Genomic DNA, 26,414 nt, shown 5'->3' on the forward strand with positions numbered 1-26,414 from the left:
ATCTTCTTGGACTGCAAGAAGGCCTTTGACACAGTTCCTCACAAGAGATTAGTGCAGAAGCTAGAGCATCAGGCGCATATAACAGGAAGGGCACTGCAATGGATCAGAGAATACCTGACAGGGAGGCAACAACGAGTCATGGTATGTAATGATGTATCACAGTGGGCACCTGTGACGAGCGGGGTCCCACAGGGGTCGGTCCTAGGACCAGTGCTATTTTTGGTATATGTGAACGACATGACGGAAGGGTTAGACTCAGAAGTGTCCCTGTTTGCAGATGATGTGAAGTTAATGAGGAGAATTAAATCTGATGAGGACCAGGCAGGACTTCAAAGAGACCTGGACAGACTGGACACCTGGTCCAGCAAATGGCTTCTCGAATTTAATCCTGCCAAATGCAAAGTCATGAAGATAGGGGAAGGGCACAGAAGACCACAGACAGAGTATAGGCTAGGTGGCCAAAGACTGCAAACCTCACTCAAGGAGAAAGATCTTGGGGTGAGTATAACACCGAGCATGTCTCCGGAAGCACACATCAATCAGATAACTGCTGCAGCATATGGGCGCCTGGCAAACCTGAGAACAGCATTCCGATACCTTAGTAAGGAATCATTCAAGACACTGTACACCGTGTATGTCAGGCCCATACTGGAGTATGCAGCACCTGTTTGGAACCCGCACTTGATAAAGCACGTCAAGAAACTAGAGAAAGTACAAAGGTTTGCGACAAGGTTAGTTCCAGAGCTAAGGGGAATGTCCTATGAAGAAAGATTAAGGGAAATCGGCCTGACGACACTGGAGGACAGGAGGGTCAGGGGAGACATGATAACGACATATAAAATACTGCGTGGAATAGACAAGGTGGACAAAGACAGGATGTTCCAGGGAGGGGACACAGAAACAAGAGGCCACAATTGGAAGTTGAAGACACAAATGAGTCAGAGAGATAGTAGGAAGTATTTCTTCAGTCATAGAGTTGTAAGGCAGTGGAATAGCCTAGAAAATGACGTAGTGGAGGCAGGAACCATACACAGTTTTAAGACGAGGTTTGATAAAGCTCATGGAGCGGGGGAGAGAGAGGGCCTAGTAGCAACCGGTGAAGAGGCGGGGCCAGGAGCTAGGACTCGACCCCTGCAACTACAAATAGGTGAGTACAAATAGGTGAGTACACACACACACACACACTCACACCCACACCTACCCACACACACACACACACACACACACACAAAGGCACACACACACACACACAGGCACACACACACACACACACACACACACACACACACACACACACACACACACACACACACACACACTAGCGATCATTACAGTAAATTAATTTTGCTAATTAAAATAGGGTGTGTGGTATGACATAGAGGCCAGTAGAAAGCCATTAGCACGAGGCTATAAGAAAACCTTCAGTACTAGGCGGGAGGCAGGAGGTGACAGCGTGCGAACACTGCCAACTGCCTCACTGACTCAGACTTCGGCTCCTGCTTTACAAAATAAATCACATCGTTTTTCTGGTTGCTTGTGTGTGTGTTCTAACGCTACCTCCACACCTCCATGTGTTGGTCCGACTGGCACTACCTCCACACCTCCATGTGTTGGACTGGCTAGCACTACCTCCACACCTCCATGTGCTGGACCGGCTAGCACTACCTCCACACCTCCATGTGTTGGACTGGCTAGCACTACCTCCACACCTCCATGTGCTGGACCGGCTAGCACTACCTCCACACCTCCATGTGTTGGTCCGACTGGCACTACCTCCACACCTCCATGTGTTGGACTGGCTAGCACTACCTCCACACCTCCATGTGCTGGACCGGCTAGCACTACCTCCACACCTCCATGTGCTGGACCGGCTAGCACTACCTCCACACCTCCTTATGTTGGACCGGCTGGCACTACCTCCACACATCCTTATGTTGGACCGGCTGGCACTACCTCCACACCTCCATGTGCTGGACCGGCTAGCACTACCTCCACACCTCCATGTGCTGGACCGGCTAGCACTACCTCCACACCTCCATGTGCTGGACCGGCTAGCACTACCTCCACACCTCCATGTGCTGGACCGGCTAGCACTACCTCCACACCTCCATGTGCTGGACCGGCTAGCACTACCTCCACACCTCCTTATGTTGGACCGGCTGGCACTACCTCCACACCTCCTTATGTTGGACCGGCTGGCACTACCTCCACACCTCCATGTGCTGGACCGGCTAGCACTACCTCCACACCTCCATGTGCTGGACCGGCTAGCACTACCTCCACACCTCCATGTGTTGGACTGGCTAGCACTACCTCCACACCTCCATGTGCTGGACCGGTTAGCACTACCTCCACACCTCCATGTGTTGGTCCGACTGGCACTACCTCCACACCTCCATGTGTTGGACTGGCTAGCACTACCTCCACACCTCCATGTGCTGGACCGGCTAGCACTACCTCCACACCTCCATGTGCTGGACTGGCTAGCACTACCTCCACACCTCCTTATGTTGGACCGGCTGGCACTACCTCCACACATCCTTATGTTGGACCGGCTGGCCACTACTCACACCTCACCATGTGCTGGACCGGCTAGCACTACCTCCACACCTCCATGTGCTGGACCGGCTAGCACTACCTCCACACCTCCATGTGCTGGACCGGCGGCCTAGGCCAGCACTACCTCCACACCTCCATGTGCTGGGACCTCCTAGCATCACCTCCACACCTCCATGTGCTGGACCGGCTAGCACTACCTCCACACCTGTCTTATGCTGACCGCTGGCACTACACCTCCACACCTCCATGCTTGGACCGGCAGCACTACCTCCCACACCTCCATGTGCTGGACCGGCTAGCACTACCTCCACACCTCCATGTGGTGGACCGGCTAGCACTACCTCCACACCTCCATGTGCTGGACCGGCTAGCACTACCTCCACACCTCCATGTGCTGGACCGGCTAGCACTACCTCCACACCTCCATGTGCTGAACCGGCTAGCACTGCCTCCACAACTCCATGTGCTGGACCGGCTAGCACTACCTCCACACCTCCATGTGCTGAACCGGCTAGCACTACCTTCACACCTCCATGTGCTGGACAGGCTGGCACTACCTCCACACCTCCATGTGCTGGACCGGCTAGCACTACCTCCACACCTCCATGTGCTGGACCGGCTAGCACTACCTCCACACCTCCATGTGCTGGACCGGCTAGCACTACCTCCACACCTCCATGTGCTGGACCGGCTAGCACTACCTACACCTCCATGTGCTGGACCGGCTAGCACTACCTCCCACACCTCCATGTGCTGAACCAACTGGTCACACTCCACACCTCCATGTGCCGGACCGGCTAGCACTACCTCACACCTCCATGTGCTGGACCGGCTAGCACTCACCTCCACACCTCCATGTGAATGGACGGCTAGCACTACCTCCACACCTCCATGTGCTGGACCTGCTAGCACTCTTCACCTCCATGTGCTGAACGGCTAGCACTGCCTCCACAACCTCCACCGTGCTGGACCGGCTGCACTACCTCCACACCTCCATGTGCTGAACGGCTAGCACTACCTCACACCCACCTCCATTGGACAGGTGGCACACCTCCACACCTCCATGTGTGGACCGGCTAGCACTACCTCCACACCTCCATGTGCTGGACCGGCTAGCACTACCTCCACACCTCCATGTGCTGGAACAGGCTAGCACTACCTTCACACCTCCATGTGCTGGACCCTGGCACACCTCCACACCTCCATGTGCTGGACCGGCTAGCACTACCTTCACACCTCCAGGTGCTGGACCGGCTAGCACTACCTTCACACCTACGTGCTGGACCGGTAGCATACCTCCACACCTCCATGTGCTGGACCGGCTAGCACTACCTCCACACCTCCATTTGCTGGACCAGGTGCACTACCTCCCACACCTCCATGTGCTGAACCAGGCTGCACTCCTCCACACCTCCATGTGCTGGACCGGCTAGCACTACCTTCACACCTCCATGTGCTGGACCGGCTAGCACTACCTTCACACCTCCATGTACTGGACCGGCTAGCACTACCTCCACACCTCCATGTGCTGGACCGGCTAGCACTACCTCCACACCTCCATGTGCTGGACCGGCTAGCACTACCTTCACACCTCCATGTGCTGGACCGGCTAGCACTACCTTCACACCTCCACGTGCTGGACCGGCTAGCACTACCTCCACACGTCCATGTGCTGGACCGGCTAGCACTACCTCCACACCTCCATGTGCTGGACCGGCTAGCACTTCCTTCACACCTCCATGTGCTGGACCGGCTAGCACTACCTCCACACCTCCATGTGCTGGACCGGCTAGCACTTCCTTCACACCTCCATGTGCTGGACCGGCTAGCACTACCTCCACACCTCCATGTGCTGGACCGGCTAGCACTACCTCCACACCTCCATGTGCTGGACCGGCTAGCACTACCTCCACACCTCCACCTGCTGTACCACACACACAACTATTACAATACAAAAGTGGTTTCTAGTATCCTATGGTCCACTGAGTGTTCAGTCTTACTCTAGTTCTCAAGTCCAGCAAACTGACCTTGTCCACCCAGCTCATGCCACTGAGAACCTTGTCCACCCAGCTCATGCCACTGAGAACCTTGTCCACCCAGTTGATGTCACTGAGAACCTTGACCACCCAGTTGATGTCACTGAGAACCTTGTCCACCCAGTTGATGTCACTGAGAACCTTGTCCACCCAGCTCATGCCACTGAGAACCTTGTCCACCCAGTTGATGCCACTGAGAACCTTGTCCACCCAGTTGATGCCACTGAGAACCTTGTCCACCCAGTTGATGCCACTGAGAACCTTGTCCACCCAGTTGATGCCACTGAGAATCTTGTCCACCCAGCTGATGTCACTGAGAACCTTGTCCACCCAGTTGATGCCACTGAGAACCTTGTCCACCCAGTTGATACCACTGAAAACCTTGTCCACCCAGTTGATGCCACTGAGAACCTTGTCCATCCAGTTGATGCCACTGAGAACCTTGTCCACCCAGTTGATGCCACTGAGAACCTTGTCCACCCAGTTGATACCACTGAAAACCTTGTCCACCCAGTTGATGCCACTGAGAATCTTGTCCACCCAGCTGATGTCACTGAGAACCTTGTCCACCCAGTTGATGCCATCGAGATCCTTGTCCACCCAGTTGATGCCACTAAAAACCTTGTCCACCCAGTTGATGCCACTGAGAACCTTGGCCACCTAGTTGATGCCACCGAGAACCTTGTCCACCCAGTTGATGCCACTGAGAATCTTGTCCACCAAGTTGATGCCACTGAGAACCTTGTCCACCCAGTTGATGTCACTGAGAACCTTGGCCACCCAGTTGATTCCACTGAGAACCTTGTCCTCCCAGTTGATGCCACTGAGAACCTTGTCCAGCCAATTGATGCCACTGAGAACCTTGTCCACCTAGTTGATGTCACTGAGAACCTTGTCCACCCAGTTGATGCCACTGAGAATCTTGTCCACCTAGTTGATGCCACTGAGAACCTTGTCCACCCAGTTGATGCCACTGAGAGCCTTGTCCACCCAGTTGATGCCACTGAGAATCTTGTCCACCCAGCTGATGTCACTGAGAACCTTGTCCACCCAGTTGATGCCACTGAGAACCTTGTCCACCCAGTTGATGCCACTGAAAACCTTGTCCACCCAGTTGATGCCACTGAGAATCTTTGCCACCCAGTTGATGCCACTGAGAACCTTGTCCACCCAGTTGATATCACTGAGAACCTTGGCCACCCAGTTGATGCCACTGAGAACCTTGTCCACCCAGTTGATGCCACTGAGAACCTTGTCCAGCCAATTGATGCCACTGAGAACGTTGTTCACCCAGTTGATGTCACTGAGAACCTTGTCCACCCAGTTGATGCCACTGAGAAGCTTGTCCACCTAGTTGATGCCACCCAGAACCTTGTCCACCCAGTTGATACCACTGAGAATCTTGTCCACCCAGCTGATGCCACTGAGAACCTTGTCCACCCAGTTGATGTCACTGAGAACCTTGGCCACCCAGTTGATGCCACTGAGAACCTTGTCCACCCAGTTGATGCCACTGAGAACCTTGTCCACCCAGTTGATGCCACTGAGAACCTTGTCCAGCCAATTGATGCCACTGAGAACCTTGTCCACCCAGTTGATGCCACTGAGAACCTTGTCCACCCAGTTGATTCCACTGAGAACCTTGTCCACCCAGTTGATGCCACTGAGAACCTTGTCCACCCAGTTGATGCCACTGAGAACCTTGTCCACCCAGTTGATGTCACTGAGAACCTTGTCCACCCAGTTGATGCCACTGAGAACCTTGTCCACCTAGTTGATGCCACTGAGAACCTTGTCCACCCAGTTGATGCCACTGAGAACCTTGTCCACCCAATTAAAGCCACTGAGAACCTTGTCCACCTAGTTGATGCCACTGAGAACCTTGTCCACCCAATTAAAGCCACTGAGAACCTTGTCCACCTAGTTGATGTCACTGAGTTCTTTGTTAGTTCTGGAACAGCATCCTGTCTATAAATCTAGAACTGTCTGCATCCTGACTATAGTTCTGGAACTGGCTACATCCTGATTATAGATCTGGTACTGTCTACATCCTGACTGTAGTCCTGGTATTGTCTGCATCCACCTGCTACTGGTACTTGCAGTAGTAATAATAGCAGTAGTAGACACAGTAGTAATAGCAGTAGTAATAGCAATAGTAGTAGCAACAGCAACAACGATACCAATAGTAATAGTAATAACAGTAGCAGTGCACTTTCTGTCTGTCTCACTCTGTCTGTGTGTCTGTCTGTGTTATGTCTGTCTGTCTGTCTGTCTGTCTCTCTCTCTCTCTGTCTCTGTCTCTGTCGCGGTCTCTCTCTCTCTCTGTCTGTCTCTGTCTCTGTCTCTGTCTGTCTGTCTCTCTCTCTCTCTCTCTCTCACTCTCTCTCTCACTCACTCTCTCTCTCTCTCTCTCTCTCTCTCTCTCTCTCTCTCTCTCTCTCTCTCTCTCTCTCTCTCTCTCTCTCTCTCTCTCTCTCTCTCTCTCTCTCTCTCTCTCTCTCTCTCTCTCTCTCTCTCTCTCTCTCTCTCTCTCTCTCTCTGTCTCTCTCTGTCTGTCTGTCTCTCTCTCTCTCTCTCTCTCTCTCTCTCTCTCTCTCTCTCTCTCTCTCTCTCTCTCTCTCTCTCTCTCAACAAAAGCCACTGTTACATCTTAACAATTAACAACATCCCTCACGTTCATACCTTAACTGGTCCACTAAGTAACGAAAAAAATCGTAAAACTTTTTAATATGACAAAGCTTGGAGATTCACTGAGCACTCAAGAGTGGCTCCAGCAACTTTTGTCAGAGAGTTGCGTAAAATTTCGCTCAGATGGCGAATCTATCGTTCAGGAGGGCAAGCACCATCCTCTAGCTTTCTCTCTCTCTCTCTCTCTCTCTCTCTCTCTCTCTCTCTCTCTCTCTCTCTCTATCTATCTTTCTATCTATCTATCTCTATCTCTAAATGGCGACTTTTGCTCTCTCAAGTTGACAGACACCCAGACAGACAAATACAGACAGATACTGACATACAGACAGACACATATTGAGAGATAAAGATACTGAGAGATACAGACAGTTACTGAAGACAGACAGACACTGATCAGGAGAATCAGACAGATATTGGCAGACACATACACGTACAGACAAACAGACAGACAGACAGACAGACAGACAGACACAAATACTGACATAAATCCAAATAATGAAAAACAGTTAAATATACTGAGATAGAGATAGTGAGAAAGACTAAAGCAGGTAGAAAGACAGAAGAAAACAGCAGAGTGAGAAAGAGACAGTAAGAGATGGATAGAAAGAGAGAGAGACAGAGAGAGGGAGGAACAGTTAGGGAGAGAGAAGGGGAGAGAGGGAGGGGCAGTGAAGGAGAGAGGGAGGGGCAGTGAAGGAGAGAGAGAGGGGCAGTGAGGGAGAGAGAAGGGGAGAGAGGGAGGGGCAGTGAGGGAGAGAGGGAGGGGCAGTGAGGGAGAGATGGAGGGGCAGTGAGGGAGAGAGGGAGGGGCAGTGAGGGAGAGAGAGGGGGAGAGAGGGAGGGGCAGTGAGGGAGAGAGGGAGGGGCAGTGAGGGAGAGATGGAGGGGCAGTGAGGGAGAGAGGGAGGGGCAGTGAGGGAGAGAGGGAGGGGCAGTGAGGGAGAGAGAAGAGGTGAGAGGGAGGGGCAGTGAAGGAGAGAGGGAGGGGCAGTGAGGGAGAGATGGAGGGGCAGTGACGGGAACAGAGGAAGGGGAAGTGAGGGAGAGAGGGAGGGGCAGTGAAGGAGAGAGGGAGGGGCAGTGAGGGAGAGAGGGGGAGAGAGGGAGAGGCAGTGAGGGAGAGAGGGAGGGGCAGAGAGGGGAGAGAGAGCGGGGGCGAGAGGGAGGGGCAGTGAGGGAGAGAGGGAGAGGCAGTGAGGGAGAGATGGAGGGGCAGTGAGGGAGAGAGGGAGGGGCAGTGAGGGAGAGAGAGGGGGAGAGAGGGAGAGAGAAGAGGAGAGAGGGAGGGGCAGTGAAGGAGAGAGGGAGGGGCAGTGATGGAGAGATGGAGGGGCAGTGACGGGAAGAGAGGGAGGGGAAGTGAGGGAGAGAGGGAGGGGAAGCGAGGGAGAGAGGGAGGGGCAGTGAGGGAGAGAGGGAGGGGAAGCGAGGGAGAGAGGGAGGGGCAGTGAAGGAGAGAGAGAGGGGCAGTGAGGGAGAGAGAGGAAGAGAGAGGGAGGGGCAGTGAGGGAGAGAGGGAGGGGCAGTGAGGGAGAGATGGAGGGGCAGTGAGGGAGAGAGGGAGGGGCAGTGAGGGAGAGATGGAGGGGCAGTGAGGGAGAGAGGGAGGGGCAGTGAGGAAGAGAGGGAGGGGCAGTGAGGGAGAGAGAAGAGGAGAGAGGGAGGGGCAGTGAAGGAGAGAGGGAGGGGCAGTGAGGAGAGATGGAGGGGCAGTGGACGGGAACAGAGGAAGGGAAGAGGGAGAGAGGGAGGGCAGTGAAGGAGAGAGGGAGGGGCAGTGAGGAGAGAGAGAGGAGGAGGCAGGTGAGAGAGGAGGGGCAGTGAGGGGAGAGAGAGGGGGAGAGAGGAGGGCAGTAGGGGAGAGAGGGAGAGGCAGTGAGGGAGAGATGGAGGGCAGTAGGGAGAGGAGGCAGAGGGACAGAGAGAGGGGGAGAGGGGAGTGAGAAGGGGAAAGAGGGAGGGGCAGTGATGGAGAGAGGGAGGGGCAGTGATGGAGAGATGGAGGGGCAGTGACGGGAAGAGAGGGAGGGGAAGTGAGGGAGAGAGGGAGGGGAAGCGAGGGAGAGAGGGAGGGGGCAGTGAGGGAGAGAGGGAGGGGGAAGCGAGGGAGAGAGGGAGGGGCAGTGAAGGAGAGAGAGAGGGGCAGTGAGGGGAGAGAGAGGGGGAGAGAGGGGAGGGGCAGTGAGGGAGAGAGGGAGGGGCAGTGAGGGAGAGATGGAGGGGCAGTGAGGGAGAGAGGGAGGGGCAGTGAGGGAGAGATGGAGGGGCAGTGAGGGAGAGAGGGAGGGGCAGTGAGGAAGAGAGGGAGGGGCAGTGAGGGAGAGAGAAGAGGAGAGAGGGAGGGGCAGTGAAGGAGAGAGGGAGGGGCAGTGAGGGAGAGAGAAGGGGAAAGAGGGAGGGGCAGTGAAGGAGAGAGGGAGGGGCAGTGATGGAGAGATGGAGGGGCAGTGACGGGAAGAGAGGGAGGGGAAGTGAGGGAGAGAGGGAGGGGAAGCGAGGGAGAGAGAAGAGGGGCAGTGAGGGAGAGAGGGAGGGGAAGCGATGGAGAGAGGTAGGGGCAGTGAAGGAGAGAGTGAGGGGCAGTGAGGGAGAGAGAGGGGGATAGAGGGAGGGGCAGTGAGGGAGAGAGGGAGGGGCAGTGAGGGAGAGATGGAGGGGGCAGTGACGGGAACAGAGGAAGGGGAAGTGAGGAGAGGGAGGGGAAGGAGGGGAGGAGAGAGGAGGGCAGTGAGGGGAGAGGGAGGAGGAGGGAGAGAGGGAGGGGCAGTGCAGTGAGAGAGAGAGGAGAGGGAGCAGTGAGGGAGAGAGGGAAGGGCAGTGAGGGTGTGAGACGGGGAGAGAGGGAGGGGCAGTGAGGGAGAGAGGGAGGGGCAGTGAGGGAGAGATGGAGGGGCCGTGAGGGAGAGAGGGAGGGGCAGGGAGGGCGAGAGGGAGGGGGCAGTGAGGGAGAGAGAAGAGGTGAGAGGGAGGGGCAGTGAAGGAGAGAGGGAGGGGCAGTGAGGGAGAGATGGAGGGGGCAGTGACGGGAACAGAGGAAGGGGAAGTGAGGGAGAGAGGGAGGGGCAGTGAAGGAGAGAGGGAGGAGCAGTGAGGGAGAGAGGGGGAGAGAGGGAGGGGAAGTGAGGGAGAGAGGGAGGGGCAGTGAGGGAGAGAGAGGGGGGAGAGAGGGAGGGGCAGTGTGGGAGAGAGGGAGGGGCAGTGAGGGAGAGATGGAGGGGCAGTGAGGGAGAGAGGGAGGGGCAGTGAGGGAGAGAGAGCGGGAGAGAGGCAGGGTCAGTGAGGGAGAGAGCGAGGGGCAGTGAGGGAGAGATGGAGGGGCAGTGAGGGAGAGAGGGAGAGGCAGTGAGGGAGAGAGAGGGGGAGAGAGGGAGGGGCAGTGATGGAGAGAGTGAGGGGCAGTGAGGGAGAGAGAGGGGGGAGAGAGGGAGGGGCAGTGAGGGAGAGAGGGAGGGGCAGTGAGGGAGAGATGGAGGGGCAGTGAGGGAGAGAGGGAGGGGCAGTGAGGGAGAGAGAGGGGGAGAGAGGGAGGGGCAGTGAGGGAGAGAGGGAGGGGCAGTGAGGGAGAGATGGAGGGGCAGTGAGGGAGAGAGGGAGGGAAAGCGAGGGAGAGAGGGACGGGCAGTGAAGGAGAGAGGGAGGGGCAGTGAGGGAGAGAGAGGGGGAGAGAGGGAGGGGCAGTGAGGGAGAGAGGGAGGGGCAGTGAGGGAGAGAGGGAGGGGCAGTGAGGGAGAGAGGGAGGGGCAGTGAGGGAGAGAGAGGGGGAGAGAGGGATGGGCAGTGAGGGAGAGAGGGAGGGGCAGTGAGGGAGAGATGGAGGGGCAGTGAGGGAGAGAGGGAGGGGCAGTGAGGGAGAGAGAAGAGGAGAGAGGGAGGGGCAGTGAAGGAGAGAGGGAGGGGCAGAGAGGGAGAGAGGGGGAGAGAGGGAGGGGTAGTGAGGGAGAGAGGGAGGTGCAGTGAGGGTGACATGGAGGGGCAGTGAGGGAGAGAGGGAGGGGCAGTGAGGGAGAGAGGGAAGGGCAGTGAGGGAGAGAGAGGGGGACAGAGGGAGGGGCAGTGAGGGAGAGAGAGGGGGAGTGTGGGAGGGGCAGTGAGGGAGAGAGAGAGGGGCAGTGAGAGAGAGATGGAGGGGCAGTGAGGGAGAGAGGGAGGGGCAGTGATGGAGAGATGGAGGGGCAGTGAGGGAGAGAGAAGAGGTGAGAGGGAGGGGCAGTGATGGAGAGAGGGAGGGGCAGTGAGGGAGAGATGGAGGGGCAGTGACGTGAACAGAGGAAGGGGAAGTGAGGGAGAGAGGGAGGGGAAGCGAGGGAGAGAGGGAGGGGCAGTGAAGGAGAGAGGGAGGGGCAGTGAGGGAGAGAGGGGGAGAAAGGGAGGGGCAGTGAGGGAGAGAGGGAGGGGCAGTGAGGGAGAGAGAGGGGGAGAGAGGGAGGGGCAGTGAGGGAGAGAGGGAGGGGCAGTGAGGGAGAGATGGAGGGGCAGTGAGGGAGAGAGGGAGGGGCAGTGAGGGAGAGAGAGGGGGAGAGAGGGAGGGGCAGTGAGGGAGAGAGAGAGGGGCAGTGAGGGAGAGATGGAGGGGCAGTGAGGGAGAGAGGGAGGAAAAGCGAGGGAGAGAGGGAGGGGCAGTGAAGGAGAGAGGGAGGGGCAGTGAGGGAGAGAGAGGGGGAGAGAGGGAGGGGCAGTGAGGGAGAGAGGGAGGGGCAGTGAGGGAGAGATGGAGGGGCAGTGAGGGAGAGAGGGAGGGGCAGTGAGGGAGAGAGAGGGGGAGAGAGGGATGGGCAGTGAGGGAGAGAGGGAGGGGCAGTGAGGGAGAGATGGAGGGGCAGTGAGGGAGAGAGGGAGGGGCAGTGAGGGAGAGAGAAGAGGAGAGAGGGAGGGGCAGTGAAGGAGAGAGGGAGGGGCAGTGAGGGAGAGATGGAGGGGCAGTGACGGGAAGAGAGGGAGGGGAAGTGAGGGAGAGAGGGAGGGGAAGCGAGGGAGAGAGGGAGGGGCAGTGAAGGAGAGAGGGAGGGGCAGTGAGGGAGAGAGGGGGAGAGAGGGAGGGGCAGTGAAGGAGAGAGGGAGGGGCAGTGAGGGTGACATGGAGGGGCAGTGAGGGAGAGAGGGAGGGGCAGTGAGGGAGAGAGGGAGGGGCAGTGAGGGAGAGAGAGGGGGAGAGAGGGAGGGGCAGTGAGGGAGAGAGAGAGGGGCAGTGAGGGAGAGATGGAGGGGCAGTGAGGGAGAGAGGGAGGGAAAGCGAGGGAGAGAGGGAGGGGCAGTGAAGGAGAGAGGGAGGGGCAGTGAGGGAGTGAGAGGGGGAGAGAGGGAGGGGCAGTGAGGGAGAGAGGGAGGGGCAGTGAGGGAGAGATGGAGGGGCAGTGAGGGAGAGAGGGAGGGAAAGCGAGGGAGAGAGAGGGGGAGAGAGGGATGGGCAGTGAGGGAGAGAGGGATTGGCAGTGAGGGAGAGATGGAGGGGCAGTGAGGGAGAGAGGGAGGGGCAGTGAGGGAGAGAGGGAGGGGCAGTGAGGGAGAGAGAAGAGGAGAGAGGGAGGGGCAGTGAAGGAGAGAGGGAGGGGCAGTGAGGGAGAGAGGGAGGGGCAGTGACGGGTAGAGAGGGAGGGGAAGTGAGGGAGAGAGGGAGGGGAAGCGAGGGAGAGAGGGAGGGGCAGTGACGGGAAGAGAGGGAGGGGCAGTGATGGAGAGAGGGAGGGGAAGCGAGGGAGAGAGGGAGGGGCAGTGAAGGAGAGAGGGAGGGGCAGTGAGGGAAAGAGAGGGGGTGAGAGGGAGGGGAAGTGAGGGAGAGAGGGTGGGGCAGTGAGGGAGAGAGAAGGGGAGAGAGGGAGGGGCAGTGAAGGAGAGAGGGAGGGGCAGTGAGGGAGAGATGAAGGGGCAGTGACGGGAAGAGAGTGAGGGGATGTGAGTGAGAGAGGGAGGGGATGTGAGTGAGAGAGTGAGGGGCAGTGACGGGAAGAAAGGGAGGGGAAGTGAGGGAGAGAGGGAGGGGAAGAGAGTGAGAGACGGAGGGGCAGTGAAGGAGAGAGGGAGGGGCAGTGAGGGAGAGAGGGAGGGGCAGTGAGGGAGAGAGAGGGGGAGAGAGGGAGGGGCAGTGAGGGAGAGAGGGAGGGGCAGTGAGGGAGAGATGGAGGGGAAGTGAGGGAGAGAGGGAGGGGCAGTGAGGGAGAGACTGAGGGGCAGTGAGGGAGAGAGGGGGAGAGAGGGAGGGGTAGTGAGGGAGAGAGGGAGGGGCAGTGAGGGTGACATGGAGGGGCAGTGAGGGAGAGATGGAGGGGCAGTGAGGGAGAGAGAGGGGGAGAGAGGGAGGGGCAGTGAGGGAGAGAGGGAGGGGCAGTGAGGGAGAGATGGAGGGGCAGTGAGGGAGAGAGGGAGGGGCAGTGAAGGAGAGAGGGAGGGGCAGTGAGGGAGAGAGGGAGGGGCAGTGAGGGAGAGAGGGAGGGGCAGTGAGGGAGAGATGGAGGGGCAGTGACGGGAAGACAGGGAGGGGAAGCGAGGGAGAGCGGGAGGGGAAGCGAGGGAGAGAGGGAGGGGCAGTGACGGGAAGAGAGGGAGGGGAAGTGAGGGAGAGAGGGAGGGGAAGCGAGGGAGAGAGGAAGGGGCAGTGAAGGAGAGAGGGAGGGGCAGTGAGGGAAAGAGAGGGGGTGAGAGGGAGGGGCAGTGAGGGAGAGAGGGTGGGGCAGTGAGGGAGAGAGAAGGGGAGAGAGGGAGGGGCAGTGAAGGAGAGAGGGAGGGGCAGTGAGGGAGAGATGAAGGGGCAGTGACGGGAAGAGAGGGAGGGGAAGTGAGTGAGAGAGGGAGGGGAAGCGAGGGAGAGAGAGAGGGGCAGTGACGGGAAGAAAGGGAGGGGAAGTGAGGGAGAGAGGGAGGGGAAGCGAGAGAGAGAGGGAGGGGCAGTGAAGGAGAGAGGGAGGGGCAGTGAGGGAGAGAGGGAGGGGCAGTGAGGGAGAGAGAGGGGGAGAGAGGGAGGGGCAGTGAGGGAGAGAGGGAGGGGCAGTGAGGGAGAGATGGAGGGGCAGTGAGGCAGAGAGGGAGGGGCAGTGAGGGAGAGAGGGAGGGGCAGTGAGGGAGAGAGGGAGGGGCAGTGAGGGAGAGAGGGAGGGGCAGTGAGGGAGAGATGGAGGGGCAGCGACGGGAAGAGAGGGAGGGGAAGTGAGGGAGAGAGGGAGGGGCAGCGAGGGAGAGAGGGAGGGGCAGTGACGGGAAGAGAGGGAGGGGAAGTGAGGGAGAGAGGGAGGGGGAAGCGAGGGATAGAGGGAGGGGCAGTGAAGGAGAGAGGGAGGGGCAGTGAGGGAGAGAGAAGGGGAGAGAGGGAGGGGCAGTGAGGGAGAGAGGGAGGGACAGTGAGGGTGAGATGGAGGGGCAGTGAGGGAGAGAGGGAGGGACAGTGAGGGTGAGATGGAGGGGCAGTGAGGGAGAGAGGGAGGGGCAGTGAGGGAGAGAGAGGGGGAGAGAGGGAGGGGCAGTGAGGGAGAGAGGGAGGGGCAGTGAGGGAGAGATGGAGGGGCAGTGAGGGAGAGAGGGAGGGGCAGTGAGGGAGAGAGGGAGGGACAGTGAGGGAGAGAGAAGGGGAGAGAGGGAGGGGCAGTGAGGGAGAGAGAAGGGGAGAGAGGGAGGGGCAGTGAAGGAGAGAGGGAGGGGCAGTGAGGGAGAGATGGAGGGGAAGCGAGGGAGAGAGGGAGGGGCAGTGACGGGAAGAGACGGAGGGGAAGTGAGGGAGAGAGGGAGGAGAAGCGAGGGAGAGAGGGAGGGGCAGTGAAGGAGAGAGGGAGGGGCAGTGAGGGAGAGAGAGGGGGAGAGAGGGAGGGGCAGTGAGGGAGAGAGGGAGGGGCAGTGAGGGTGAGATGGAGGGGCAGTGAGGGAGAGAGGGAGGGGCAGTGAGGGAGAGAGAGGGGGAGGGAGGGAGGGGCAGTGAGGGAGAGAGGGAGGGGCAGTGAGGGAGAGAGGGAGGGGCAGTGAGGGAGAGAGGGAGGGGCAGTGAGGGAGAGAGGGAGGGGCAGTGAGGGAGAGAGGGAGGGGCAGTGAGGGAGAGAGGGAGGGGCAGTGAGGGAGAGAGGGAGGGGCAGTGAGGGAGAGAGGGAGGGGCAGTGAGGGAGAGAGGGAGGGGCAGTGAGGGAGAGAGGGAGGGGCCGTGAGGGAGAGAGGGAGGGGCAGTGAGGGAGAGAGGGAGGGGCAGTGAGGGAGAGAGGGAGGGGCAGTGAGGGAGAGAGGGAGGGGCAGTGAGGGAGAGAGGGAGGGGCAGTGAGGGAGAGAGGGAGGGGCAGTGAGGGAGAGAGGGAGGGGCCGTGAGGGAGAGAGGGAGGGGCAGTGAGGGAGAGAGGGAGGGGCAGTGAGGGAGAGAGGGAGGGGCAGTGAGGGAGAGAGTGAGGGGCAGTGAGGGAGAGAGGGAGGGGCAGTGAGGGAGAGATGGAGGGGCAGTGAGGGAGAGAGGGAGGGGCAGTGAGGGAGAGAGGGAGGGGCAGTGAGGGAGAGAGGGAGGGGCAGTGAGGGAGAGAGGGAGGGGCAGTGAGGGAGAGACTCGAACACGCGATGATACTTTAAACTTGAATCAATATTGTGGTGGAGATGGCGTGGGAGGTGTGGGTGGAGGAGGTGTGGGTGGAGGAGGTGTGGGTGGAGGAGGTGTGGGTGGAGGTGGTGTGGGTGGAGGAGGTGTGGGTGGAGGAGGTGTGGGGGGGAGAATTTATTGAAGGGAAGGAGGAGTTATAGGAATAAGGGAGGAAAAAAGAGAGGGATGGAGGGACAGAGGGAGGGATAAAGGGTGGATGGGAGGGAAGAAGGGAGAGAGGGAGGGTCTAAAGGAGGAGGAGAGGGAGAAAGGGAGGGAGAGAGGGAGAGAGGAATGGAGGGAGAGAGAGGAAGAAAGGGAGGGAGGGAGGGAGGAAGAAAGGGACGAACGAGGTTTAATTAATTTCTTTGTGAAGCGCTAAACCTGTATGGATGATGAAGCGCATGGAGCAGTAGAGGCTTGATCATCCATCCAGTGATCTGCCAGCCAAGCCAAGGGGATGTGTGGGAGGGAGGATGTGTGGGAGGGAGGGACGATGTGTGGGAGGGAGGATGTGTGGGAGGGAGGGAGGAGGTGTGGGAGGGAGGGAGGATGTGTGGGAGGGAGGGAGGATATGTGGGAGGGAGGGAGGATGTGTGGGAGGGAGGATGTGTGGGAGGGAGGGAGGAGGTGTGGAAGGGAGGATGTGTGGGAGGGAGGGAGGATGTGTGGGAGAGAGGATGTGTGGGAGGGAGGATGTGTGGGAGGGAGGGTGTGTGGGAGGGAGGGAGGATGTGTGGGTGGGAGGGAGAGAGGATGTGTGGGAGGGAGGAAAGATGTGTGGGAGGGAGGATGTGTGGGAGGGAGGGAAGATGTGTGGGAGGGAGGGAGGGAGGATGTGTGGGAGGGAGGTAGGATGTGTGGGAGGGAGGATGTGTGGGAGGGAGGGAGGATGTGTGGGAGGGAGGGAGGATGTGTGGAAGGGAGGATGTGTGGGAGGGAGGGAGTATGTGTGGGAGGGAGGATGTGTGGGAGGGAGAGAGGATTTGTGGGAGGGAGGATGTGTGGGAGGGAGGATGTGTGGGAGGGAGGAAGGATATGTGGGAGGGAGGGAGGATGTGTGGGAGGGAGGGAGGATATGTGGAAGGGAGGGAGGATATGTGGGAGGGAGGGAGGATATGTGGGAGGGAGGGAGGATATGTGGGAGGGAGGGAGGATATGTGGGAGGGAGGGAGGATATGTGGGAGGGAGGGAGGATATGTGGGAGGGAGGGAGGATATGTGGGAGGGAGGGAGGATATGTGGGAGGGAGGGAGGATATGTGGGAGGGAGGGAGACAGAAACAGACAGACAGAGAGAAATAGAGGCAAAGAGGAGAGAGAGAGGGAGACAGAGAGAGGGAGTGAGACAAAGGGAGGAAGAAAGGGCGAGGAAGAGAGAGAAAGAGAGAGAGAGAGAGAGAGAGAGAGAGAGAGAGAGAGAGAGAGAGAGAGAGAGAGAGAGAGAGAGAGAGAGAGAGAGAGAGAGAGAGAGAGAGAGAGAGAGAGAGAGAGAGAGAGGTTCAGAGAGAGATTATCCATTGTTAAATTAAATAGGTAATAATAAATAATAAAAGACACTTAATAACGTGAGAAAGAGAACTTAATGGTGACCAATATCGTGTCAAGTAAGAAAGTGTGAAAGAAGAGAAAGCGAAAAAGTTGCTAGAGAAAGAAGCGGTATGATTAATTGGTAAAAATGAGTAATAAAAACAGTTGAGATACTAATCGAGAAGTGAGAGAAAACAAGAAGATGAAATTAAAAGCGACCAAGAAAAATCACGAATGGGAAAGCGAGAGAGGAAGAAAGAGAGAGAGAGAGAGAGAGAGAGAGACAGAGAGAGAGAGAGAGAGAGAGAGAGAGAGAGAGAGACCACTTCATCATGAGGAGCCAGTCTATCAGCATCCTGTCGGCCAACATTAGAGGTTTCATTACTAATGTTGGAGAGCTCACACATAGCTTTGTGAACACTCGACGTCCCGACATGATAGCTGTTGTTGAAACATTTTTGGATGACAGGACTCCAGAAAATTTTGCAAGAATTGCTGGCTACACCTCATGGATGAGAAGAGACAGGCAAGGGCAAGGAGGTGGTGTTGCTGTGTGCTTCTCTAAAAGTGTTCATGCCCAGCACATAGATGTTGCCACCCCTACACATCTTGAAATGATGTTCTTCAAGCTCTGTATAAACACTAGTACCTCTGTACTAGCATGTGCAATGTACAGACCTCAGTGGCAACATGCAGACCCTATCAACTTCCTAATGGAAAATATTGACTCCCTTCTGCTACAACACAACTGTCAACATATTATAATTGTTGGTGACCTCAACCAGCACCTTATACAGAGGGACTTTGATGACCTTCTTGCAGTGTTTGACATGAGAAACTTTGTTGATTTCCCTACTCATATCTCTGGCTCCTCCCTTGACCCAGTAGTGAGTGATCTGGCAGAAGGCATAGTCACTTGTCAACCCCTCGGCTACGTTGGATCGTCTGACCACAAGGCTGTTTTTACCACACTTAAGATCCCAACAGAACGAGGTGAGGAGTCCACACGCACAACCTGGCTATGGGAAAGAGGTAATTGGCCAGCCCTTTGCTCTGAGATCGCCACCACCGACTGGAATGCTCTTCTCCAGGGGGATGTTGACAACCAAGTGAAAGCCTTCACTGGACACATCCTTAATCTGCAACAAGAACACATTCCTCACCGGCAATATGTGACAAAGCCTACAGATCAGCCTTGGTTTGGCTTTCGTTGTAGAGAGGCTGCTACTGCTAAGTACAAAGCATGGCGAAGGTATAAGAGACATCCTACCACCTATAACAGGAACTTGCACATGCAAGCCTGTAGGCATATGGGTGATGTTCAAAGGTGGGCCATTGCTAAATGGGAGTTGGACACTAAAAGAAAGTTAGCATCAGGTAGGGTAGGCTCCAAAACCTGGTGGTCCCTGGTCAAGGACAGACAAGGTTATCTGCCTGATGAACTTATTCCACCTCTAAATCGACAGGATGGGACCACCTCTACTAGTAGTCAAGAGAAAGCGGACCTCTTTGCTGAACACTTTGCTACCAAAATGCAAGTTCCTGATCCAGCAAGGGACCCTCCTTGGCTAGCTGCAAGAACTGTGTCAAAACTGTCAGGGGTGACAATAAGGCAGGAGGAGGTGCATTTCCTTCTTAAATCACTTGACCAAGAAAAGGCTGTGGGCCCAGACAAGTTGAGCCCAAGATTGTTGAGAAGATGTGCAGACCAGCTAGCAGCACCTCTAACTCGCATCTTTCAGCACTGCCTAGTACAGTGTAAATGGCCCTCTCCATGGAAAGAGGCAAATGTAGTCCCTGTTCACAAAAAGAAGAGCAGAGCAGAAATCAGCAACTACAGACCAGTGTCACTCCTGTCAATCACTGGTAAGATCCTTGAGACAATAATCTCAAGACAAATGACAGAGTTTTTTGACTACCACTCACTACTTTGTGATCGTCAATATGGCTTCAGGAAAGGTTACTCTGCTGCTGATCTGTTGTTAAACCTCTCCACTAAGTGGCACCAGTCACTGGATGAATCCAAAGTCAGCTGTGTGGTAGCACTGGACATTGCTGGCGCTTTCGACCGGGTGTGGCACCAGGGCCTCTTAGCAAAACTTCAAGCACTGGGAATTGCAGGCTCTACGCTATGTCTCCTCAGTGATTACCTTCATGGTAGATCTCTAAGTGTAGTCCTCAATGGAACGGAATCAGCAAGGCATCCTATTGGGGCAAGCGTTCCACAAGGAAGTGTGCTGGGTCCACTGTTATGGAATGTCTACTTCAACGACCTTCTTCATCTCATCCCAGAATCACATGCATATGCAGACGACTGTACACTGACATTCACTTATCCAAGAGAAGAAATGCCAGCTGCTCTAAGCTACATCAATCACCAGCTGAGAACTATATCAGCTTGGGGAAATAGATGGCAAGTAACATTTGCACCTGAGAAAACGCAAATGATGATCGTCTCTAGGCACCATGATGGTAATGCTGGTGCAGTAGTAAGGATGAATGGGAGGATGTTGGCACCTGGAGAAGAAGTTGATATCCTTGGGGTGAAATTTGACTCCAAACTAACCATGAAGAACCATGTTGTAAATCTTGCAAACAAGGCAGCCAGGAAGCTTACAGCACTTCGCCGTATCTCGCATCTGCTTGACAGTAGGGGTTGCAAGATCCTGTACGAGGCACAAGTACGCTCACACCTTGAGTATGCTCCACTTTCTTGGTTTGCCTGTCCCCCCTCTCATCTGCGACTGCTTGACAGAGTAGAGAACAGAGCAAGACGTCTCATCTCTCGCCTGGACCCATCCTGGATAGATCTGTCATTTCAGCAGAGCCTTCAACATAGGAGGGATGTGGGTGGCCTTACTGTTATGTACAAGGCCAATATTGTCAAAATACCACACTTGGATCCACTTCGAGGACAGCGTGAAACAAGCTTTTATGCCACAAGACGGGCAGAAAGCAGCAACTTCACTCTGGCTGTACCCTTCTCCAGAACATCACTCCATCTGAGATCATACATACCCAGGATGACTCGAGTATGGAACACATTCGTACAGCATAATGATGTCAACGAGATAACGTCAGTTGATCAAATGAAAATGCTGGCCCACAGATGGCTCCAACTTCATCCTGTTCCCTACTTGTATGTCTCATAACAATAAAAATGCTTTCAAATGAGCTGATGTAGGTAACAGCTCTTAGCTTGCCAATAAAGTTAGGAATCCTTAACCTGTAAATAGCTGTCAATAAAGCTAGGGATCCTTAACCTTGTCAAACCCTGTGTAAAAAAAAAAAAAAAAAAAAAAAAGAGAGAGAGAGAGAGAGAGAGAGAGAGAGAGATCTGTCATTTCAGCAGAGCCTTCAACACAGGAGGAATGTAGGTGGCCTTACTGTTATGTACAAGGTCAATATTGTCAAAGTACCACACTTGGATCCACTTCGAGGACAGCGAGAAACAAGCTTCTATACTACAAGACGGGCAGAAAGCAGCAACTTCACTCTGGCTGTACCCTTCTCCAGAACATCACTCCATCTGAGAGTAAATTACTGTTTATCTTTGTGCCTTATTGATGTACCATGTTAATAATTGTATGTACTCTGTATATGTACTGTCATTCTAAATAAAATAAAAAAAAAACTTCATCTAAGATCATTTATCCCGAGCATGACTTGAGTATGGAACACATTCGTACAGCATTATGATGTCAACGAGATAAGCCAGTTGATCAGATGAAAATGCTGGCCCACAGATGGCTCCAACTTCATCCTGTTCCCTACTTGTATGTTTAATAACAATAAAAATGCTTTCAAATGAGCTGATGTAGGTAACAGCTCTTAGCTTGTCAATAAACCTAGGAATCCTTAACCTGTAAATAGCTTCTCAAGAAAGCTTGTCAATAAAGAGAGAAAGAGAGAGAGAGAGAGAGAGAGAGAGAGAGAGAGAGAGAGACAGAGAGACAGAGAGACAGAGAGACAGAGAAACGAACAAAGTCACTAGTTTCTTGCTTCAACGCAAAGGATGTGGTTGGTCTTAACTTCATTAGTAACATAATAATACCACAAGACGGGCAACAACAGTCAGCGCTTATCCCTCTACCTGTGATCTTCTCAAAGCTATGACTGTGTCAGGAAGCTGCCCTCCTCTATAATCAACCCTGACTACCTCCCTTACCCCAGACACATCAAGATTTTAGTGGGTTTAACTCTTCCACGTGAAACAATAATAATAATAATAATAATAATAATAATAATAATAATAATAATAATAATAATAATAATAATAATAATAATAATAATAATAATAATAATCATGATGGGATCATGACAGAAATGTTAAAAGCAGGGGGGGATATAGTGTTGGAGTGGTTGGTACTTTTGTTTAATAAATGTATGAAAGAGGGGAAGGTACCTAGGGATTGGCGGAGAGCATGTTTAGTCCCTTTATATAAAGGGAAAGGGGACAAAAGAGATTGTAAAAATTATAGAGGAATAAGTTTACTGAGTATACCAGGAAAAGTATACGGTAGGGTTATAATTGAAAGAATTAGAGGTAAGACAGAATGTAGAATTGCGGATGAGCAAGGAGGCTTCAGAGTGGGTAGGGGATGTGTAGATCAAGTGTTTGCATTGAAGCATATATGTGAACAGTATTTAGATAAAGGTAGGGAAGTTTTTATTGCATTTATGGATTTAGAAAAGGCATATGATAGAGTGGATAGAGGAGCAATGTGGCAGATGTTGCAAGTTTATGGAATAGATGGTAAGTTACTAAATGCTGTAAAGAGCTTTTATGAGGATAGTGAGGCTCAGGTTAGAGTGTGTAGAAGAGAGGGAGAATACTTCCCGGTAAAAGTAGGTCTTAGACAGGGATGTGTAATGTCACCATGGTTGTTTAATATATTTATAGATGGGGTTGTAAAAGAAGTAAATGCTAGGGTGTTCGGGAGAGGGGTGGGATTAAATTATGGGGAATCAAATTCAAAATGGGAATTGACACAGTTACTTTTTGCTGATGATACTGTGCTTATGGGAGATTCTAAAGAAAAATTGCAAAGGTTAGTGGATGAGTTTGAGAATGTGTGTAAAGGTAGAAAGTTGAAAGTGAACATAGAAAAGAGTAAGGTGATGAGGGTATCAAATGATTTAGATAAAGAAAAATTGGATATCAAATTGGGGAGGAGGAGTATGGAAGAAGTGAATGTTTTCAGATACTTGGGAGTTGACGTGTCGGCGGATGGATTTATGAAGGATGAGGTTAATCATAGAATTGATGAGGGAAAAAAGGTGAGTGGTGCGTTGAGGTATATGTGGAGTCAAAAAACGTTATCTATGGAGGCAAAGAAGGGAATGTATGAAAGTATAGTAGTACCAACACTCTTATATGGATGTGAAGCTTGGGTGGTAAATGCAGCAGCGAGGAGACGGTTGGAGGCAGTGGAGATGTCCTGTCTGAGGGCAATGTGTGGTGTAAATATTATGCAGAAAATTCGGAGTGTGGAAATTAGGAGAAGGTGTGGAGTTAATAAAAGTATTAGTCAGAGGGCAGAAGAGGGGTTGTTGAGGTGGTTTGGTCATTTAGAGAGAATGGATCAAAGTAGAATGACATGGAAAGCATATAAATCTATAGGGGAAGGAAAGAGGGGTAGGGGTCGTCCTCGAAAGGGTTGGAAAGAGGGGGTAAAGGAGGTTTTGTGGGCGAGGGGCTTGGACTTCCAGCAAGCGTGCATGAGCGTGTTAGATAGGAGTGAATGGAGACGAATGATACTTGGGACCTGACGATCTGTTGGAGTGTGAGCAGGGTAATATTTAGTGAAGGGATTCAGGGAAACCGGTTATTTTCATATAGTCGGACTTGAGTCCTGGAAATGGGAAGTACAATGCCTGCACTTTAAAGGAGGGGTTTGGGATATTAGCAGTTTGGAGGGATATGTTGTGTATCTTTATACGTACATGCTTCTAAACTGTTGTATTCTGAGCACCTCTGCAAAAGCAGTGATAATGTGTGAGTGAGGTGAAAGTGTTGAATGATGATGAAAGTATTTTCTTTTTGGAGATTTTCTTTCTTTTTTGGGTCACCCTGCCTCGGTGGGAGACGACCGACTTGTTGAAAAAAAAAATAATAATAATAATAAATGTTTCAGTGATGTGTATTGATTATATTCTTACGACAAATGGTAATGTGACCTATTCCGAAATTAATGCGTTTAGAAAAAGTGTGTAAGAGGGAAGAGAGAGAGAGAGAGAGAGAGAGAGAGAGAGAGAGAGAGAGAGAGAGAGGGTGAAACCAAACATCCTGAATATTTAAAGAACAGATTTTTTGGTGTTGGTAAAGCCCAGCAAAGTCGCAGGAGAAACGAGAAAGAGAGAGAGTTCTAGACCTGAGAGGTTATATATATGTAAAAAAAAAATAACATGTAGTGAGGAGCGGCATTGAAAAGCGACCTCTGCTCTTAGCAGGGAGTTGGATGGGCTGTTGACTACCTGCTTTCACCACTCTAGTGCCTGCCCGCTGGCTCCGCGTACTTCAAATGGGTTGCTGCGTCAGAGCACCCAGTGTAATCTGATTCTATGATGGGAATTAAGTGAACGGCCTGCCCTGCCTCGTTCATCCGGTGAACGGCCTGACCTTCCTCGTTCATCCAGTGAACGGCCTGACCTACCTCCAGCATCCAGTGAACGGCCTAACCTAACTCATTCATCCAGTGAACGGCCTGCCCTGTCTCGTTCCTCCATTGAACGACCTGCCCTGCCTCGTTTCTGCGGTGAACGACCTGCTCTGCCTTGTTCCTCCAGCGAACGACCTGCCTCCTCGTTCCTCAAGTGATCGATCTGGTCATTTTAGACAGAATTTCACAACCAACAGTTCGGATAGGAGACTAAAGGATCGTTTGTTGTGTTCCTGGATCATTATCAAGTGGAGATGGACAGAAAATCCGTCTAACATTTCCTCTCCGAATTGTGGGTTAGTTATGAATTGTTGCAGCCACGGTATTGTCTTGTTCTTGAAGATGATAGGCCCTACTTATGTAAGGTGAGTGGCCTATTTTGACAAGATGAGTGGCCTTGTTAAATAAAAGGCCTACTTAGGTAAGATGAGAGACCTACTTTGACATCCCGAGTGGCCTATTTAGATAAGATGAGAGGCCTACTTAAGCAAAGTGAGTGACGTATTTAAACAAGAGGCCTACTTAGGTAAGGTGAGAATCCTACTTAGGGAAGATGAGTGGGCCAGTTTAGAGGGAACTTTTGAAGAACTTGAGTCACAACTCACCTAGAGAGGTATAATCCCCTGACCTTCTGAGGAGCAGCACACTGGAGGTCGGGAGCGCTGAGGGAAGTGTTGGAGGCACTCAGCAGCTCTGCCAGCCACTTTAGGGAGCAGTTACATACCATGGGATTGCCCCGCAGGTCCAGGCTCGCTAGCGACCTCCACGTTACCTCCGTCGCAGGCAAACTCTGGAGGCCGTTGGCGCGGAGATCGAGGGACAGAAGGCGTGGAAGGGAAGTGAGGAACCCGTGAGGAAGGTGTCTTATTAGCGGGTTGTGTGACAGTGTCAGCTTGCGCAGGTTAACACAGTGAGTGAACGCCCCGGGATGTAACGTTGTTAGGTGAGGACACCGTGAGATCTCCAGGGAGGTGAGCTGGTCCAGGTTCCTGAAGGCACCTCCTTCAAGGCTCTTCAGTTTGTTCCTGCTAATACAGAGCGAGTCCAATGTGAGGAGCGGTGCCAGGGCTAGCGTTGGCACCTCCCGCAGCAAGTTATCGTTAAGATTCAACTTCAGTAATCCCCGTAAGCGGTGGAAGGCAGTTTCAGCGATGAATTCTATGCTGTTAGTCTCAAGGGAGAGCGTTACTAGCTCCTCCGTCCGGAAAGCGTTGGGTTCCAGACGCGTCAGACGGTTGCGACAGAGATGTAAAGCTTTCAGTACCCTTAAATCTTCTAGTGCAGCCGTGGGTACATGCCTGAAGTAATTATCACACAGATCGAGAACATGAAGGCCTTGGCAGCCACGGAAGGAATGCTGAGGAAGAGTGTGGAGTTTATTGTGTGCCAGCAGGAGCACCTTCAGGCCAGGCACGTCCAGTAGCGCCGCGGCGGGCAGCTCCGGAAGTGTGTTGTGGCTGAGGTCGAGCAGTGAGAGGGACGAGAGACCCATCAGTGCCCCGCTGGTCAGCGAGGACAGGTTGTTGTGGCCCAGACGCAGCTCCCGCAGCCTCACCTGCACCTGGAAGTTACCTGTGCCCAGGTTGGACAGCTGGTTGTGTGAGAAGTCCAACTCTTCCAGCTGGTCGAAGAACACGAGAGACTGACCAACGGAAGTGATGGAGTTATGGGCCAAGTTGAGGCGGCATAGGCTGGGATTGAAGAGTATGGGCACTACATTAATGCCCACACCCACACAGCGGGCGCTGGGGCCGTCATCATCGCAGGAACACCCAGCGGGACAGAACGCCCGCGCCGCGCCCACCAGCGCCGCCCACGCCAGCCACCAGCTCATCATCACTGCAACGAAAAGAAGAAAAAAAGGAAGGCATTACCACCAGCCTCAGAGCCAGGACTGTCATCTACCAACCTTCCTATCTATCTGCTGATCTCTTTCCAATATGCCATTCACGGCAGGGCGGCCCATAGAGGGGAAGAGAGAAGGCTTCTTACTGCACATTGTGTTTGCAACCAAGCCCCCAGAAAACCTTCCTTGACACGACACATGATGAACTCCCCATGAAGGTACCATGAGGAGCCTACGCACGATGCTCGAGAATAAGGCAACACAGAGGGCTCAGGCAACACTCGAGGTTCTCGCAACACCCTGGGGTTAAAGGTACACCCAAAGCACCCAATGCTCACGTAACACCAGGAGCACAGAGAACACCAGGCACCGTCCAGTTCAAGCGTCCACCTGTATATATCCATACCCTAACACAGACACCTCAACCCTTCCTCTCTCTCTCTCTCTCTCTCTCTCTCTCTCTCGCCATCAAACACGACGGATCTCATTTTTCTTCCCCTCATCTCTATACGCACACGCACATACACACCCTTCCTGGCACATCTCTCCTGCACATACTTTT

The 26,414-nt window shown here is 54.0% G+C and overlaps 1 protein-coding gene across 1 annotated transcript in view; it reads right to left on the reverse strand.

Moving 5' to 3' along the window:
* Positions 1–25,990, reverse strand: part of LOC128686833 (carboxypeptidase N subunit 2-like) — a 121,495-nt gene extending 95,505 nt beyond the window's left edge. The window contains exon 1 of the mRNA XM_053773961.2: positions 24,612–25,990. Coding sequence (XP_053629936.2) covers positions 24,612–25,843 — 1,232 coding nt within the window. The 5' untranslated portion in view covers positions 25,844–25,990. The remainder of the gene's footprint in view (positions 1–24,611) is intronic.
* Between the last annotated feature and the right edge of the window lie 424 nt (positions 25,991–26,414).

This window comes from Cherax quadricarinatus, chromosome 7, assembly GCF_038502225.1.
Source record: "Cherax quadricarinatus isolate ZL_2023a chromosome 7, ASM3850222v1, whole genome shotgun sequence".
NCBI classification, from domain to species: Eukaryota; Metazoa; Arthropoda; class Malacostraca; order Decapoda; family Parastacidae; genus Cherax; species Cherax quadricarinatus.